This window comes from Phaethon aethereus (genome assembly GCF_964289735.1).
Source record: "Phaethon aethereus genome assembly, chromosome: 3".
In the NCBI taxonomy this organism is placed as follows: domain Eukaryota; kingdom Metazoa; phylum Chordata; class Aves; order Phaethontiformes; family Phaethontidae; genus Phaethon; species Phaethon aethereus.
In genome coordinates this window covers 71,376,392-71,395,237 of record NC_138576.1, presented here as the reverse complement: position 1 = coordinate 71,395,237, position 18,846 = coordinate 71,376,392, and the positions used below count along the sequence as shown (strand labels likewise).

Genomic DNA, 18,846 nt, shown 5'->3' with positions numbered 1-18,846 from the left:
TTTGGCCATCTTCACAATGGAAAAGGTTTTCCTTTGTCTGTGTCAGAACCTCCCCTGCTTTAATTTAAGACCACTGCCTCTTGACCTCCTGCTGTGTACCTCTGTTAAAAAGCCTTATGCAACTGTTTCAGAATAATCAAAAATGTTAAGGAGTCTTATTCAGCCATTTTACTTTGACAGGTATTGGCTGCTGCTGGGTGCCCTCCTACCCCATGGCCATCTTTTTTTCTGTCTGAAGAGACCCAGTCCTCACGTCCTCTCCTAACAGGGCATTTGCTCTAGACTCCTGACCCTCTTAGTGGCCTGATACTGCAACAATAGTGATTGCTAGAGATGGGCTTTTTCTCTAAGTAAGCCTGTTGGAGGGAGGGGAACTTCCAATTCTGTTTAATAATGTTTCTTATGTTTCTGTAAGAATGGAACTGTAGGATTCCAGGTTTGCCTCAAATGCTGGGCTTGTCTTAATTTATAAGTAACTTTGTTTGTTGACTAAAACCCGCTTCAGAAGTCCCTGACTGGCCCATAGTTGTGGGAGTATTCACTGTCCATGAAGAGCCCTTGCGGCTTTGGTCTGAGGGGTGCTTTTGAGGGCAGGAGGGTACAGTCTATCCAGAGCATAGCCTAGAGCCTTGACTAGAAAATAATGAAATGCAATTCACATCGGAGCCTAATTCACACTGTCATACCTTTGCTGTGTCAGTAGAGTTGAAAGAACATAACCCAGCTCTGGAAAAACAGCAGCTGAAGACGAACCTAAGGTTTCATCCTCAATGCTTTTGAGCTCCTTGAGGCTCTCCCTGACGAAGGTGAGTCACATGGCAGACTTTGTGTTCGAGGGAACAAAAATCTATGCCCTGGAAGCAAGTCCTCCTGTTTGATACAGCTGTTGCTCCTGGGATTTCTCAGTGGAGTGAGGTGTTCCTGCTTCAGGGAGAGGCAGGTGCTCTGCCAGGCTGGCATGGCGGGGGGGGATGCAAGTGGTGCTGCTCCTCCCAGGGAAGTGCACCCTGTCAGAAACTTAACCTGGGAATATGCCCTGGGTAATGAAAGAGTAATGCCTTAATGCCTGGTGCTGGATTTGGAGACTTTTTGGTGTCTGATTTTCAAGTTCTAATATTTACATAGTAAGTATACCGGGGTTTGTGATTGATTTGCATTCCAATTTTGTTGTTTTTCTCCTTTCCTCTTGATAAATAATATTCTCTGCTAATTGCTGGAGATTCCGCCCCCCGCCCCCCCTTCTTCTATGTTCTGCTGATTCTTTGTCCTGTTGTTTTTCTTCAGGCCTGCACGCTGCTCCTGCTTTCCCCGCTGGGCCTTGCCTGGGAAGTGTGGCTCTGCGGGCAAGGTGTGAGGCGGCAAACGGTCGTCTCCGGGGATCCCGGCCTTCGGCTGGAAACAGCAAAAACGGTGCCTCGAGAACTCCCGCATTTGTCCCCAGTGACGAACCACAGCGGCATTTAACACCTTGCTCCCGTAACCCTTCACTCCACGCCTGCTCGCCGGGCCGGGAGCGGTGTGGCGGGGCGGAGGAGGAGGGGGGCGGGCGGGGCAGGGCCGCCATCCCGGTAGCGCCCCTGTGGCGCGGCGCGGCCCGGCGGGCGGCCGGGCGCTGCCCGGCAGGCGGCGCTGTAGCCGCCTGCGCCGCTCGCGGCTCCTCTCGGAGCTGCGCTGCGAGGAGCCGCCGTGTGTCCGCCATATTGGCGCCCGCGCTGCAGCCGCTGCGCGTTGTTCCTCCATCTCCTGCCGGCGCGGCCGAGCGGGGGAGGGGACGTCGGCGCTGCCGGGCGGGAAGCGGGGCGAGGAGGTCGCGCGCTGCCGGGAGGAGACGGAAACGAGCGGGGGCCCGCGTCCCTCCGCGCCCGCCCCCTGCGCCACCCGCCATGGCGAGGAGGCCCGGCGGCCCCTGAGCGAGGCATACACGCACACACAGACAGAGACTAGCCCCCTCCCGGCCGCGGCCCGGCCGCCATCAGCGGAGAGAAGCCGCCCGGCTCCCGCTTCCGTCGCGACATGGAGGCCGTGAAAGCCTTTAACAGCGAGGTGTGTAACCCCCTCCCTGCTCCTTCCCCTCGGGGTCGGGGAGCGGGCGGGGCCCCGGGGCCCGGCGCCTTCCCTGCCCCCTCCCGCTGCGCGCGCCTCGCCGCGGGGAGGGGGCGGGAACCGGGGGGGGGACCGGGGAGCGCTCCCGCAGGCAGCCCCGGGGCCCGGGGGGGTTCCCTCTCCGCCGGTATTGGGCGAGAGCGAGCCGTGTCGCCGTCCCTGGGAAACGGGAGGGGGGAGAGGGTAATGGAGAAACACCCCCCCCCCCCCCTTCCGCCGGGAGGCTGGGAGGGGGCCGGCAGCAGAAGAATAGCTCTGGCGGCGGGCTGAGAGGAGAGGAGGGAGCAGGAGGAGGCCGCGGTGGAGGAGGCCTCTTTCCTGCGCCTGGCGTGCGGTGGGGCGGGTGATGCCCGGCCAACTTCACGCCGCGGCCGGAGGCGGCTGCGGCGGGCGGGGGGCGTTTCCGGGCTCGCCGGGCGCGGGGTCAGTGCTCTCCCCATCGCCTCTTCGGCCACCCTCTTCCTCCTCGCTTGTTAAACGTGTACCCGCTCCCCGCCAGCGCGCGCTTCTGCACCTCGTGGAGCTACGTTTTAAATCTGGGGATGGGAATACAAAGGCCTGGAGGCTCGTCTTCGTATTTGAGAACAGTATATTCGCTGTGGTCGGGATGGAAGTAGGCATTCCCCACGTCCTGCACCAAAGCACTGTGCTGAGAGTGGGCTGCGGCCCCCACAAACGCACGCGTATAGGCGCAGGTACTGGTACGGCACCTGGCTTCTGTTTTGTGCCGGTAGTTAATGTTTATTTTATTGCAAGATAGTTCTTGTGGCTTTCTTCCTCTTCATTGCGAGAGTTTGTGCCGTTTATATTTTGAAGTTAATGTAAGAGCAAAGGAAATAAATACCTATTTTCTTTATAGGAAGTCATACGTCTTAAAAAATAGATTTTTAACTTATGTTAACTGTAGAAAGTATCAGCCCTTGTTACAACGTATACTTCTACCGACTACTTACATATTGGCGCTCTGGGTTTGCCCTCTTGCTACCCCCAGTGGGGGTGTAGTACAGTTTTAATGATTTTAAGCAATACAATGCTGGTTTGGGTTTTAAAAGTGTTAATTTCATTTGTAGTGGAACAATGAGCCAACCACGTTGTTTTTACAAGCCATAATAAAATAGGTTTTTAAAATGGGCAGCTACTTTCTAATAACTCGGGCGCAGTTGAACAGTTGTAGTGTGCATTTGTAGGTGTTACACCTTATGCAATTTGGATTCTTAAGTAGAGGAAATCACATTGTGGCCACTAGAAGAAAAATAAATACTAGAAACTATTTTTTCCCCTTATTTTATTATATGATTGGCTCATGTGCTATATTGTTAAGTGTGGAAAAGGGAGGAGTCTAGTCACAAGAACAGAAGAACGTAAGTCGATTGGAACCTTTTTCTCTTATATTCCTACTAATGTGAGCAAAAATCTTTACTTTCATATGGAAAACAACTTCTGGCTGACTTTCTGAGCACTCAGGTATAAGTATTGTAAAAGATAATTAACTCTGAAGACTTAAGGTGAGAGAGGTGTACTGAAGAGGAGAGCTTTACAATATATACCTTAAATCTTCTAAATGCTTGAAAAACAGTAAACTTTGGGTTGTCAGGAAAGAAGATGCAGAAGATGAGGAAATGACATTTTAACCAACTCACCTCCTATGATATAAATACCAGCATCTATGAATAGACTTGGTTTTATGACTTTCAGTTTTGTTTTAACCTGTGTCTGTATTTGAATGCTGGGCTACACTGATAGGAAGGTTTTAAAGATGCTATGACTAAAACCCTTACCCTGGAAGTAAATGATACAAGACTTCCTATGTTTGGGGAGTCCTGAGTGTCACTCTTAACACTGCTGTACCCAGTGCAGACCTTACCTTTTAAGTTAATTTTCCATCATTGTCTGTGGTCTAACTGACCTGTACACATTTTGCATTTTATAACTGTGAAATGATTTATAAATATTTAAAGTAGCTGAAGTGTATGAGTCTGTAGATTGTAGTTCCTGCTGTACCTAAATGCTTTTGATTAACTTAAAAAATATTTGTACTTCATTTCTAAAAAATAATTTTCTTTGTTTATATTGTGTTTTAGGGTCACGTTATACTTCAGAAATTATGTTCTAGAGATTTTTGGCTTAAAATAGATATAAATTAAATTTAGCAGCAGATGGGATAGACTAAATTGTACAAAAACATTTACCATGCTTTCTTTTATACAGTTTGCATTCAGTTAATAATTTTACAATGCTTTATGTAACTTACTGGTGAAATCCAGATGACACTTTAGAAAGAACATTCCAAATACATTTAAACATTTAAGTCTGCAGCTTGGGCTGGGGTTGGTTTGTTTGTCCTTCTTTAAAGGAAGGACTTGTGTTTGGATTCTGCAGTGAAACTAAAATAAAGGCAGCTGTCCAGCTAGGTGGTATAGCTTACTCCAGATGTGTGGTGAGATGAGCAATATCTTGTATTATAGCTACCTTATATGACAGTCAGAATTGAAATGATTAATGTAGGCTTTCATTAATTTGATTAGAAAGAAATATCTCAAGTTTCTTTGAACTCTTGACTACTGGACGTAATGCCAACAATTGCAGAAAGCTCTTCCAACATCTAGTGATGATACATGGCTTTGTCAGTGCTGTACCTAATCATATATGTAAAATTAGTCCTAACATTTAAACTCTTGGGAAATTTCAAGATGAGAAATAATCACACTCCTAAATAAAACATGCACAGTATTTTTTTTTTTCATGTAATGGTTGATGTTTTACCATTTGATTAAAACTGCTTGTCAATGGAAAAATAGAATATTATACAACTGATTTAGTGTATCATTGAGGTAGTTGACAATGCTTTATACCACACAGTTTATCATTTGCTACAGTTGACATCATGAAGGCTAACCATTGCAGAATCATTTTCTTCCAGGTCTCTGTTCAGGCCCTGAGTTTTTTCTGAAAAGCACAACATCAAAGTCAGAAACAGGTCTTGACAGAAGAAAATTACTGAAATGTTTCAAATTCTTTATATGTTTTATAAAATGTATTTTGTTAAACAGGAGTTGAGATGGACTAGAGGCAAGCATATGTACCATCACAGTTCTAGCAATTCGATGGTAATGGTTTAGTTGTAGACTTACACAATTTAAACTCAGTATTTGTTACATAGTTCAGTGTTAGTCTTGCTGTCAGCTTCAAATCCAGCCATTCTCAGTTTGGTTTCAGGTACTGTACCTGAAGTTGGTTTTGGGTGCTACACTCCTCACAGTTTTTTGGCAATACTTGTCTTTTTTGCAGTGGCATGCTTTGTATTTCTGAATTATTTTTCACTTTGTGATGTGAAGAATGTATGCAGACAAGTGTGAAAGGGGACTGACGGATGCTTTAATTTTTAAATACATTTAGTTCTTTTTTAATTTATTTCGATATGAATCTGTAGAATACATGTAAATAGTTTCACAGACACATAAGCAGTCGTAGGACTGGAATTTATTTTAGGGGAAATGGAGATCACAAATTGGTTTTAAGTACAACACAAACTGGGTATTTGAAGTAATACTTTGTTTAACCATATTAATGACATCTTTATTGAATAACAGGAACCTTGAAATGACATTTATTTAAGTTTTAAAGGGCAAATTCAGCTTAGCTGCTTATTTCTTAAAACTGCAACAGTAATTCACTGATCTAGTTCAATTAAACAGAATTTGTATTAATTTAAAGTTTCTCGATATCTTTAGTCATATGCAGGCACACATCTCTTCATGTACACGGTTCATTAAGTCTTGCTGTCCATGATGCTGCCCTTACTGGTGTGTTTTGCGTAGCCTTTATTTAAAAACAAAACAAAAATATCTCATGCATAAGCTATGCACACTGTGGTCAAATAATTGAAAGTTACTTGTACTTTATAAATTGCTGAGACTGGCACCTCCAGTTTTGAACTACCGCTGTTTAGAAGGTTAGCAATGGTAGAACCTACTTAGGGCAGTTTGTGAAGGCTGTGAACATATTCAGTGAACAATAGTTGTTAGCATCCAGTGCTACAAATTTGAGCTGAAACATACTGGAAAAATTACAGGATTTGTATTTGTCAGGCAACATAATATATTACGATACTGGTGAGGCAATTGTGAAAATGGCAATCGTATATTTAAAAAAAAAAAAAGAATAAAGGCAAAGCATCTCCCTTGAAGCCCAGGAACGAGAGAGTCATGTGTCTTCTGATTCCTTTCAGAAATGCTGAGTTCATTTGAGCATGTTTTATACAAAAAGTTTAATTCCTCTTTTCTGTACAGTTGGGTGCTGATCTCTCCATATATGAGGGAATTGAGTGGAAAACTTGTGTCATCGTGGAGATGTGGAATATGTTCTGTCTTGGAGTGTTTCAAGATGAGGATGCACATAAAGCGCTATAAGATGAAGGCAGCAGTTACTGTTTGCTTAGATTGATGTGGGTTCCTACGCATTTTCTCTTGTTAATCTAAATGTCTTCTAGGGTATGAGAGTCACAGTTAAAACTTCCACAGCCTTGCTAGGCTGGGGTTCAGCTGTTACTGACAATGAAAATAGTTGTCCTCATATAGCTCGTCATAAAGCAGAGTCACAGTGAGCTTTTGGTGTGCAGAATGGTTGTGAGAGCCATGTGAGATAAGCGATATATAAAGTGATCATTGCTACTTTTTGATTAATGGGTTCTTCTGAAATTTGTCAGTGGTAGGGACATAACAGTCACTGATCATTTGCTGGCAGTGCTGTTGTCTGTGTACTGTATTTGCACTTCATTGTTTGTTGGTCACCTTTATCATGATGTTTCTTTAGAAGGTGTGTGCAGGGGGGAATAGTTCAGTTGACTACAATTTCAGAAACGTGACCCTTGCAAATAACCCACATTTTAATTACTGATCATTGGAGTATAGGTGCAGAAAAGTACAGAAGTGTAAATCAAATAATCTGTTTTAGACTACTTCATTTAAATGGCGTATTCTGTCACCGAGGCGGCTTTTTCATGAAAGAATGCCGGTTGATGCTAAAAAAAGCTAAATGATATGCCTCATGAAGATGCTAAATAGAGATTGATGCTGAATAGCTGGGGAGAGTGAAAAAAAGGATGCTTTTTGAAATGAGGAGCAAGGGCGTTGATGAGTGCAAGCAGTGATATTAGCAGTTCATGTATGAGGAATGGTGAAAGGGTGTGTAAGCTACTCCCTGGCAAGATATTTTTCTTAGATTCTGCCGCATGTTTCACATTGGCTGAAGCACCTGAAACATCTGCAGAGCTTTTTTGCTAGCTGCTGGGAAAATGAGAAAACTTGTGTCTGTTTGTTCTTCTCTCTCACTAATACTTTACCAGTCATTAAAAAAAAGTGCAACCTTCTCTCATATCCTCCGCTGTTTTGAAGGATTCTGCAAGTATGATATGTTTAAAGCTTTCTTTTTTATGTATCTGATACTGCATCTGTGGTCTGATATTCATACATTTTGTTGTAGCAAATTGACATGAAAGCTTTTGGTTTACCTCTATTCTTATATTTCGGAAGAAAAAGTTAATTCGATATTTGCACATGCATGTGAACACACATACATCTGAAACCTGTTTTCTTTCTCATTCTTAACCTCTGGGGTGGATGTGAAAAAGGTCTTCAGTTTTATTTTGCTTTATAATCCCATAGTGCTCCTCAGAGAAAAAATACTGAAACTTGATAAACTGTATGAATTCCCTTAAGATACCTCAAAATATGTATGAATTTGTTAATTTCCCTTTTGCTGACAGGAACATTAAGAGCAGTATCAGTGAAATGTAAATATTTCATTCTGTTGCATCCCAGCAAGAGTTGAACTTTGCTGGCTTTAAACTATTTGCTTTTAGGTAAAAGGGCATAAGGAAGGAAAACCTTTTCTCTTCAAGATACAGGAAATGTTAACTTGATGTTCACCTGATTAAAAATCTCCATGTGAGCTGAATAAATATTTACAGTTTTATATCACATTTTCAAAGACTGATCGTACCTTAGACATTTGCCAGACACAGAATCTTGACTTCTGGCCTTGCAAAGACATAATCATGCAAGACTCTTTTAAAGGCCCGAAATGTTAGGGGGTTTTTTGTGCATGTGTTGCTCAAGGACTTAATTTCTTCCATGAAGTCGTATTGGACAGACATTGATTATTTTTCTGTCTTTGATACATACACTTTAAATTTCTTCTTAAACTGTGGTCTAGATTAGATCCCTATGAGCTTGGGAGGGTCATGTAGATCTCTGGATTCTGCTAACACTCTTGAGTTGTAGCTGGGTAGTTACAAGTGTAAGTATTGATCCTGTTTGCTACTCATTTTAGAGAGCAGTGAACCATTTTTGTAGTTTAAAACAAATGCACTTCTGAACTCTCATGACTTCAGATCCTTTGAGTTTCACCTATTCACTAAGACCATGCCTGGGGCTACAATCTTTGGCAAAGTACTTGAAATTACATTAACAAGTCTTACTTGAATTTACCATGAGCAGTCTCTTTTCCTGTGGCAGTTGTAGTGGAGTGTAGTAATCCAAATGGCTTTATTACAGGGAAAAAAAACATTCAGAACAAAAGTATTTGATAAAGCAGGTCTTAAAAATATGGCCTAGACACTTGATTACTTTCATAGAATTTTTTTCACTTAAAGTCCCATTTTTTTTCTTGTTTGTAAAATTGGTCTACCATTCTACCTTCAGACAGCCACCAAGAAATTTATCCTGAGTGGCTGATTCAGCCTTGGTTAGAGCCTGCATTCCTGGCCTTAGCAACCACTGGTGTAACTCCATTGTGAGGCCTGGGACAAATGGTGTGTAATTGTCTGTTCACGTGTGTATCCAGAGTTCAGCAAGCTTGGCTTTGAACTCTGTAAACAATATCGGTCCTTGTTCCTGTATCAGAACTTTTCATGAATTGCATGTGCATTTCTTTCCTTCCATTTTTTTGCTTCTTTAGAGCCACTGTTCTGTAATATTTCTCTAGCAGCACTGACAGCAGCAGCAGTTAGCTAGGTAATTTTATTAACCTTATTCAGCAGCTGCTTCTACACTGTAGAGTATGTGCTCTTTAAGAGAAGAGGAAGATTTTCAGCTACTGCTGGACTAGTTCTTGTCTTCATCTGTCCTTGCCAGTTGTACTGACCAAAAGGAGACTTTTTTAAAAGATAGAATTTTCAAAGGAATTGTTAGAATTTGGAGTAAGAAAGATGAAATGAGTGCATTGCCACCATGACCCTCTGTCAGATTTATTTCCACCATATATGTGTATTTCTTGTAATAGCCTGCTTTTTGTGCTGTTAGGCTTTTGGCAAGTAACAAAAATGGCAACTATGGACGTACAAGAATTCATCATTTTCTTTCCACTTTTTTCCAAGAGTTTGTCTGCAGAGCTTACCTGGTTTTACTGGGTACAGTTTTTGATTGTATGAGATTTTTTTTTTTTAAGTTCCAAATGAATAATAGTGAAATTGCTATCTTTTCTGCTAGCTTTGTGATTATACAAGCAGGTAGCTGATGGGTGTTTTTCTGGTGCTTTGACATTCAGAAGTATAATGCACACATTTAATATAATAAAATACCTATGAGGTAAGGCTTGGCACTTTTGTTATTTTGTTTGCTGTTGATGGTTTTTGAGGGTTGGCAGAGAGTACTCAAGTTCCCATTTGCAATGAGGGCACAAGAGAAGATAGGTAAAGGTGGAGGGGCAGAGTTGAGATCGAGGAGGCAGTAGCAGTAAGGAATGGTGGTTTGTGGGGATGGTGGTTTGTGGTGATGGTGGCTGAGCAGTAGAACAGTGTAGGGTAGCAACAGCTGAGAGATTGAACACACCTGTTTTGGTAGCCTTGAGCTTGTTTATTGTGAAGTTCTGCTATAACATTACTTTTTAAAGATTGGAGTAAATACTCATTTACAAACAATGATGGCAGCTGCACAAAGTGTTTTATGCAAAGCAGTAAAAATCTCTTACGTTTGAATTGGAATTTATAATTGAAATAGCATGCATTTATGGGAAAGGTGTTTGAGAAGATCCATCTTCTTGTGTTCTTTGGCCTAGGGGTCAATGTTTCTGAATACTCATTCGTTTGGAGTTGAGTGCTAAGGGATTCTGTTTTGGGTTTTTTTTTTAATTTATTAGTTACTTTCAAAAACTGAAGTAGAAAGTTAATCATGTACATCCTTTGCTTTCCATCCCTATTATTCTATAGTTTGCTGTTTCTTTAAAGAAGTACAAAATACCGTAAATTGCGGCTCACTATAAAACTGTTGGTTTAAAAATCTTGGCCTCATGGCATGACTATGGAGCTCTCTGGATAATTTAGAAACTAGTATGATAGATAGAAATACAATCCTAATATTTTTATATTGATGTGATCGCATTTTAAAAAGAGAAATAATCATGCTTCTAAATGTCTTTGGATTTTCCAGAGGCTAAGTCCAAAGAGTTTAGACTGTATTAACCAGATTGTTGGAAGCCTATGAAAAGATCTGATCAGACTGAAGTTTTTCAGAATACTGAATCTTCTATACATATTAACACAACAAAGCTGAAAGTGAAAAGGAATATATTGTTTTGTGAATCTGCTCTAAATTACAGCTTCAGATAACATGTTGAACTTCATACCTTGCTTACCAGATAGGCAGTAGTAGCTACTGCTGCTTAATTTTCATAAAAGTGAAGCAGAACACTTAAGACGAAAGGAGGAACATTTATATAATAAATATATTGGTTGGAGAAATCCAACCTGTTATAAACCATTATTAAAAAAAAAAAAAAGTTAAACACGACGTTTCATTGTGAATGCAGGGGATTTTAAACCATATCTAAGGAGAAAACATTTTGAAATCAATACGACAGGACAGCTTTTGTTGTGAGCCCTAAAAACAGTTGGTAGAGAAAGTGTGTGAGTCTTTGATTTTCATAACATTTAGGATCTGTCCCTATATTTCATATCTCACAATTGTACAGGTGTGATTGTATTTAGACTTCTCTAAGACATTTATTCTGTTCTGTGCCACGCTTCACCGAACCAGTGTGTTGCAACAAGAACAAAGCTCTCTAGTGCGGGCAGCCCACAAGTTCCCTCTGGAAATCTATAGAGGTAGATTAGTATTGTGCCTAAAGCTGATTGATTTTCCTGCTGGTGATCTAGAATTAGCTATAAAGTCATGATAAAATGTTAATGATGGAAATTAGCCATACAGCAGAAATTATGAGAAAATTGCAGAAAGTGCAATACCCCTGTTATATTCCTTGTTTTCTTATGTGATACGCCTTCAAAGATCGTCTGGACTTTTTGATCAGTCTTTCTGTTGTTGGGAATCTGGGCGTTGGTAAAGTTCTCAGTCTTGCCTAGTTATTTTATATTGTCCATTTAGGTTTTTCTAAGCTTTTTGTTCTTGTGCAGTAAACATCCTCAGTTGCTGTGAAGACAAAAAGGGGAATTGTATTTTATGGCTTGTAAAGGACTAGAAGCAAATGAAGTATGTTCTAGAGGCTATTCTGAACTAAACATCTGTTTCGTAGTTGCATGCAATTCAGGAGACTAGAGTTGAATCCAGGTGGCTTCTTGAAATTCCATTTTTACGATCATAGTCTATTTGTACAAAGCAGGCTGTACCAACAGAACTTAGAAGCTTTCTTTGAAAGTGGTAATGAAGAGGCTTTAGAGGAAATTGTAAATAGGCAGTAATACAACTTTTGGCTCAAATACATGAAAACTAAAATGGAATTTTGTCGTTCCATTTCAGATTGTTCAGGTTCAGTAAATTTGAAACCCATAATTGTGCTTCCTCAAAATGAAAGTAGTAGGAGAAGGACTGAGCAAAGGCAGTGCTGAAGTCCGTAACACCTGACTTCAGAGACTGCTGTATTACCTTTGCATCTTATTTCACTTAATTGCTTGTACACTCAGGATGAATATTCAGATGTCCTCTTTAAACATAAATGTATGTGAAGAGCGTTGTATAATACAACTGTTGTGTAGGGCACAAGCTTTTTGTGTGAGTGTTCTCGGTTGCTTTTAAATTTTTTATAAATCAATTAAATGCAACAGTAAAAGGATATCAAGCATATTGACTATTGTTTTATGTTTGTTCATTTAAAACTCATGTCATGCACTTTTAAGTGTTTGAAAACAGTTGTATTAAGATAGTTGCTGTTGCGTTGCAACCCTCTCTTGTTCAATGGTTTTTTTAATGTGGATTTTGGTAACTCGTATTGTCTTGGTTGGCTACCGGAAGAAAAGAACTTTTCATTGCTTTCTCTGCAAGCTGAAATACCTTACGCAGAATGGAACATCTACCATTCTGGTCATTCTACATGCACATCTTTGGTATGTATTTTGACATTTCTGTGCAGTGCAGAGAACAACAAGGTGCTGATTGGGTTTAAATAACAGTTCTCACTGGTAGGTCCTAGTTAGCATCAAGGAAAAAATCTTATATTTACCGAGGAATGAGGCTCATGTAATTTAAGTAACTTTTCCTAGAGATTAAATTTCAGGAGACTGTGTAAAATGCAGCATAACAGAAATTTGTTGATTCTGTCCTTTTTAAAAACTAATAACTGACAATACTCTTTTCTTGTTCTTTGCAGTGTGGTGATATAAATATTTGGTAAGCAATTCAGTAACTATTTCTGTATATAAAGTTGGATTTGATTTATTTTAATGCTATTGAAATGTGAAAGAAATTAACCTAGTTTGTTAAGGTAATATGTATTAGGCTTGTCTTCTAAGTATCTATTTTGTCTTTTGCACATAGAAATTGCAGACATTTATTATTACATGCAGTGCCTGGTTAGTGTTGTGTCCTGGTAGTAGCCAGAGAAAACTATAAAAATATTTCAGTAGCGATATATGTAACTGATATCCCTGACACTGTTTCTGGTCATAATCTCATACTAGAGATCTCTCTGAATCCTAGAGTATCAAAATGTTTATTCCCTTAGTTGCTGTAACAGTGTAACAGATATTCATCTATATGCATGTCTGTTCCTTTGGGTGCCATGAGACCAGAGGTGTTCCTAGCTTTTAAGCTTTCTAAAGGCAAAATTAGTCTCATATGAAAAAATATTTCCTAGCCACTCTTCTGCCTTTGTACGATGTGGCCACAGGTACAAAAAAGGATATATTACTTACGAAGCTGTATGTTGATGAAGTTAGTACTTTGTCCTAGCTTTTATTGAAAATTTTGTTAGGGCAACAGCTGTCTGTCTCTCTTGTCTGTTGAATAAGAGTGGTGAAAGATCTTGGAATTAAGTGCTGGGCTTTGTAGAAGTGTAGTGTGCCATTGCCTTCCATGTGCAGTAACTTGCTCTGTAAGCAACTGACCATCCACAGAGGATGTGGTTCATCTGCATGCTGCCTGGTCTTCACTTGACAAGCTTTAAGACCATAGCTTAGCACTGTGTAGCATACTGCCTTGAAAATTACAGCTATTTGCAATAGAGTTCACTTCTCACAGATATTTACAATAGAACTAACTTTTTAAGCACTCTTTGAATTACAGTTGTAATAATAAAAATACTGTTCGTATTATTGAATGATCAAAATTTGAAATACACTGATGAATTTGCAGACTTGCAGTAATCCTTCTCTTGAAGACCACTTTTCTGAAGAGAATTAAAGAAAAAATACAGAGCAGAAATTCAGTGCTTTATCTATAGCATCAACCTGATGTTTTGCCTTTCCCTCATTCCCAACATATAATTTATATAGCTCATTAAATCTTTAGCAAGCCCATAGTTTTTTCCCCAGAGTTTGGAAGTAGGACTTAGTTTATTTAAAATCATGTTGGGAAAAGGGAGTATTAATAATGCTGTTAAGCCAAACTTTTATGTACACTGGAATATTGCCTTTTACATAGTTTTTTAGCTCTCAGTATCATTGCTTTTGCTGTACAAATCATTTCATTGTTTTATCAGGTAGAGGAAAATACAAAACTGTGAATAAAATTGGCTTTATTTGCTAGCCTGATCTTTTCTTGGTACTTAAATGTACATTCATGTAGCAAATCTATGTAACTTCTTGTATTTGGAACTTGTTAATTCTGAAGATGGTGCATAAGGAAATGACACTTTTTCCATTGTCCAACAAATGCATACAAAATACCTGTGAGAAGAATTTCCCATCTATTTCCAGATAGTATGTAATCATTCCAGATAATGATTGACTGCAATGAAGAGAGTGGTATGGAAGAAACCCTTGTTTTAGGATATGATAGTAAAACCTGACTTTTAAGGCTTTTTTTTTTTAAAAGTATAACCAATGTAAAAACAGAAATTTCAATTGGAGGTGATGAGAAGTAGAAGAATTTGAATTTGTTTGAAATGATACACAAGTGGATATGATAAAATGAGGACGAATTGGTGTGATTTTTATGAAAGAAAATAATGTTGTGTATGTAGGAGAGTTCTTGGAGAGAATTAGAAAGCATGTGGACAGGGAAGAACCAGGTGATGTTACTTGGGTTTCCAAAATGTATTTGGGAAGATCCATCCCCAAAAGTTTGAAAAGAACTTGAATTGCTATAGACAGTGCATCCTTACATTGATGGATGACTGCTAAAAGGGGAGATGGGGGAAAAGTTCATGTGTAGAATTAAATAGTCTTTTTTCATGATGGAATCTTATATGGGTTTGTGCTGGGAATCTGTGCATTTCAATGTATTCATAAATGCTGTGGAAAAAAAGGTAGAATAATGAGGCAAAAAAGTTTGTTGACAGTATTAAGCTAGTCAGGATATTGGTACTGAAGAGCTAGCCATGAAGGATTGCAAAAGGACATTGCTGTACTGACTGTTAGATAGCACCCTGCAATGAAGTTAAATGTGGTAATGCATGCTGGGGAGATCGTATGAAAAAGGCAACACTTGCTTTATGTGCACAGTGGTGGGCACTGAAATTATATCATTTGCTGATAACAAGATCTTGCAACTGAAATAAAAATGCTTGTTCAAAGTTCAGCAGTAGTCAAAATAGCAATCAACATCCTGGAAATTATCATCTTATGCCATGTGCAGTCTAGTTTGCACCTCAAGACCATGTTGGTGGAATTGCGTGTACAGAGAAGGGCAGGAAGAACAGTTGAAGGAATGGAACAGGTCTGTATGAGAAACTACTAAATAATACTCTTTTCAGGCTACAACAGAGATGACTGGAAGATGATGAGATAGGGGTCTGTAGTACTAGGGATACAGAAGAGGTGACATACTGTTTTTTCAGATGCAGAAGCTAGGTAAATCTGGTATTGCTAATGAGCATAGGTTCAAATGAAGAAAAAGGAGTTTCTTTGCACAGATTTTGATTAACCTATGTGCCTTTACCAAAAGATGTTGGGCATGCTAAATATTGACATGTATTGAAAAATAAATAAATTTGTATTCCCTATGTGGAGGAAATTCAGAGATTATATGAAAAAGATCCGTTAGTGCTGGCTCAGGAATCACTGAGCTGTGGGTTGCTGATGGCTAAAATAATATGCAGAGGAAGTATCCCTAAAAGGGCAACTTTATGTTATCTTGCATAAACGTTATCTATTGAATGCTGTTTCTGTTCATTTCTCTGAACTAGTGGTATGCATCAGTAAATAATACATTTTCCACCATGCCCTAGTGCAAAGAAAAGGAGAGGTAAGAGAGGAGGAGGACAGAAAAAAGAGGAGGTAAAAATAAATTATTATGAGAATGTAGAAAGGTGCTAAGAATAAAAACAGTTTAAAAAGAGGGGACCAGAGAGGGACAGAGAAAAGCAGTCCTGATAGCAACCCTCACTTCTCAGTGGGGTCCAGGTAGGAGTGTCTGGTCCTGGGTGATGCTCATCCCAGAGGCATGGTTAGACAGTGAGCTTGGAACAGGGGCCAGGTCTCTTGTCCAGCTTCCTGCTTTTCCTGACATTTGAAATGGCCAAGCTGACTAGGGTTGTTGTGTTTAAAAAAAAAAAAAAAAAGGGGGAGTGTATATGCAATTTCAGGATGTTCTGGAGGAACAGGGAAAGGAACATGGTGTATTTGATATCTGTGTGGTGAGAGAAGAGAGTCTCCCTCAGCAGGGGATGGGCATAAGTCCGGATCACACAAACACACCTGAGCCTCTGTGTCTCAAGTCCTCTACTGAGAATTGAGATGGTGAGAGATGTGGTGGTCGGAGGCCGTCCTGGGCTTAGCGATCATGACATGATAGAATTCTCAGTTGTGAGCGAAGTAAGGAGAGGGGTCAGCAAAACTGCTACCATGGACTTCCGGAGGGCAGACTTTGACCTGTTCAGGTCACTGATTGAGAGAGTCCCTTGGGAGACAGTCCTGAAGGACAAAGGGGTCCAGGCAGGCTGGACAGCCTTCAAGAAGGAAATCTTAAAGGCGCAGGAGCAGGCAGTCCCCATGTGCTGTAAGAAGAGCTAGTGGGGAAGGCGACCGGCCTGGCTGAACAGGGAGATTTTGCTGGGACTCAGGGAAAAGAGGAGAGTTTATCACCTCTGGAAGAAGGGGCAGGCAACTCACGAAGAGTACAAGGATCTCGTTAGGTCAAGCAGGGACAAAATTAGAAAGACAAAAGCCCAGCTAGAGCTCAGTCTGGCCACAGTCATAAAGGATAATAAAAAATGTTTTTACAAATATATTAACAACAAAAAGAGAGGCAAGGCGAATCTCCATCCCTTACTGGATATGGCGGGGAACATTGTCTCCAAGGATGAGGACAAGGCTGAGGTACTTAATGCCTTCTTTGCCTCAGTCTTTAATAGCCAGCCCAGGTATCCACAGGGTATTCAGCCCCCTGAGCTGGAAGATGGGGATGGAGAGCACAATAACCTGCCCATAATCCAGGAGGAAGCAGTTAAGGGCCTGTTAAGCCACCTGGACACCCACAAGTCAATGGGGCCTGATGGGATCCACCCTAGAGAGCTGGCAGAGGAGCTTGCCAAGCTACTCTCCATCATTTATCAGCAGTCCTGGTTAACAGGGGAGGTCCCTGAAGACTGGAGGCTTGCCAATGTGACGCCCGTCTACAAGAAAGGCCGGAAGGAGGATCCTGGGAACTACAGGCCTGTCAGCCTGACCTCTGTACCGGGGAAGATTATGGAGCGGTTGGTCTTGAGAGTGCTCACAGGGCATCTGCAGGACAACCAAGGGATCAGGCCCAGCCAACATGGGTTGATGAAAGGCAGGTCCTGCTTGACCAACCTGATCTCTTTCTATGACCAGGTGACCTGTCTAGTGGATGAGGGAAAGACTGTGGACGTTGTCTACCTGGACTTTAGTAAAGCCTTTGACAGCGTCTCCCACAGCATTCTCCTGGAGAAACTGGCGGCTCGTGGCTTGGACGGGTTTACTCTTCGCTGGGTGAGGAACTGACTGGATGGCTGAGCCCAGAGAGTTGTGGTGAACGGCGTTAAATCCGGCTGGTGGGCGGTCACAAGCGGTGTTCCCCAGGGCTCAGTTCTGGGACTGATCTTGTTCAATATCTTTATCGATGATCTGGATGATGGAATCGAGTGCTCCCTCAGTAAGTTTGCAGATGACACCAAGTTGGGTGGGAGTGTTGATCTGCTGGAGGGTAGGAGGGCTCTGCAGAGAGATCTGGACAGGCTGGATCGATGGGCAGAGGCCAACTGTATGAGGTTTAATAAGGCCAAGTGCAGGGTCCTGCACTTGGGTCACAACAACCCCACACAATGCTACAGGCTTGGGGAGGAGTGGCTGGAGAGCTGCCCAGGGGAAAGGGACCTGGGGGTGCTGGTTGACAGCCAGCTGAATATGAGTTGGGAGTGTGCCCAGGTGGCCAAGAAGGCCAACAGCAGCCTTGCCTGTATCAGAACTAGTGTGGCCAGCAGGAGTAGGGAAGCGATTGTGCCCCTGTACTCGGCACTGGTGAGGCCGCACCTTGAATCCTGTGTTAAGTGTTGGGCCCCTCACTACAAGAAGGATGCTGAGGCGCTGGAGCGTGTCCAGAGAAGGGCAACGAAGCTGGTGAGGGGTCTGGAGCACAAGTCTTATGAGGAGCGGCTGAGGGAACTGGGGTTGTTTAGTCTGGAGAAGAGGAGGCTGAGGGGAGACCTTATCACTCTCTACAACTACCTGAAAGGGGGTTGTGGCGACGAGGGCGCTGGTCTCTTCTCCCAAGTAAGCAGCAATAGGACGAGAGGAAATGGCCTCAAGTTGCGCCAGAGGAGGTTTAGATTGGATATTAGGAAAAATTTCTTCACTGAGAGGGTGGTCAGGCATTGGAACAGGCTGCCCAGGGAGGTGGTGGAGTCACCATCTCTGGAAATGTTCAAAAAACGAGTGGATGTGGTGCTTCAAGACATGGTTTAGGGGACATGGTGGCGCTGGATTAATGGATGGACTTGATGATCTTGAAGGTCCTTTCCAACCTAGTGATTCTGTGATTCTGAATTTTCCAACTTACAGTTCTGTTAAGCAGTTAAGCAGTAGACTTGGCTAAGAATATAAGCTACCACAACTGGGGTTTTTCACCTTTCTGTGGCAGTAAGTCATGCTACGAATGTTTTGGTGTGACACAAGGCCGAGCTGGAAGAGTGAAGTACAGTTGGACAGGGAGGTTTTTTGAGGTGTGATTTGAAGGTGAATTGGTTAGCTATTATACACCCTGCTAAAGAGACATGGGGTGGAATTACTGGGAGTATTGGAGATGTGATGCAAGTTTGGCCCTCTGTGTGTCTCTGTTACATTTCTGTATGATTGAGTTGGGATAAGATCTTATAAAATAGCAAAATTTATTTTTCCAA

General features: G+C 41.6%; 1 protein-coding gene across 1 annotated transcript in view; it reads left to right on the top strand.

Moving 5' to 3' along the window:
- Nucleotides 1-2,013: 2,013 nt before the first annotated feature.
- SCAF8 (SR-related CTD associated factor 8) overlaps nucleotides 2,014-18,846 on the top strand; it is a gene marked incomplete at both ends in the record, with an annotated part of 61,702 nt that continues 44,869 nt past the window's right edge. Inside the window, one exon of the mRNA XM_081997034.1 lies at nucleotides 2,014-2,043. Coding sequence (XP_081853160.1) covers nucleotides 2,014-2,043 — 30 coding nt within the window. The remainder of the gene's footprint in view (nucleotides 2,044-18,846) is intronic.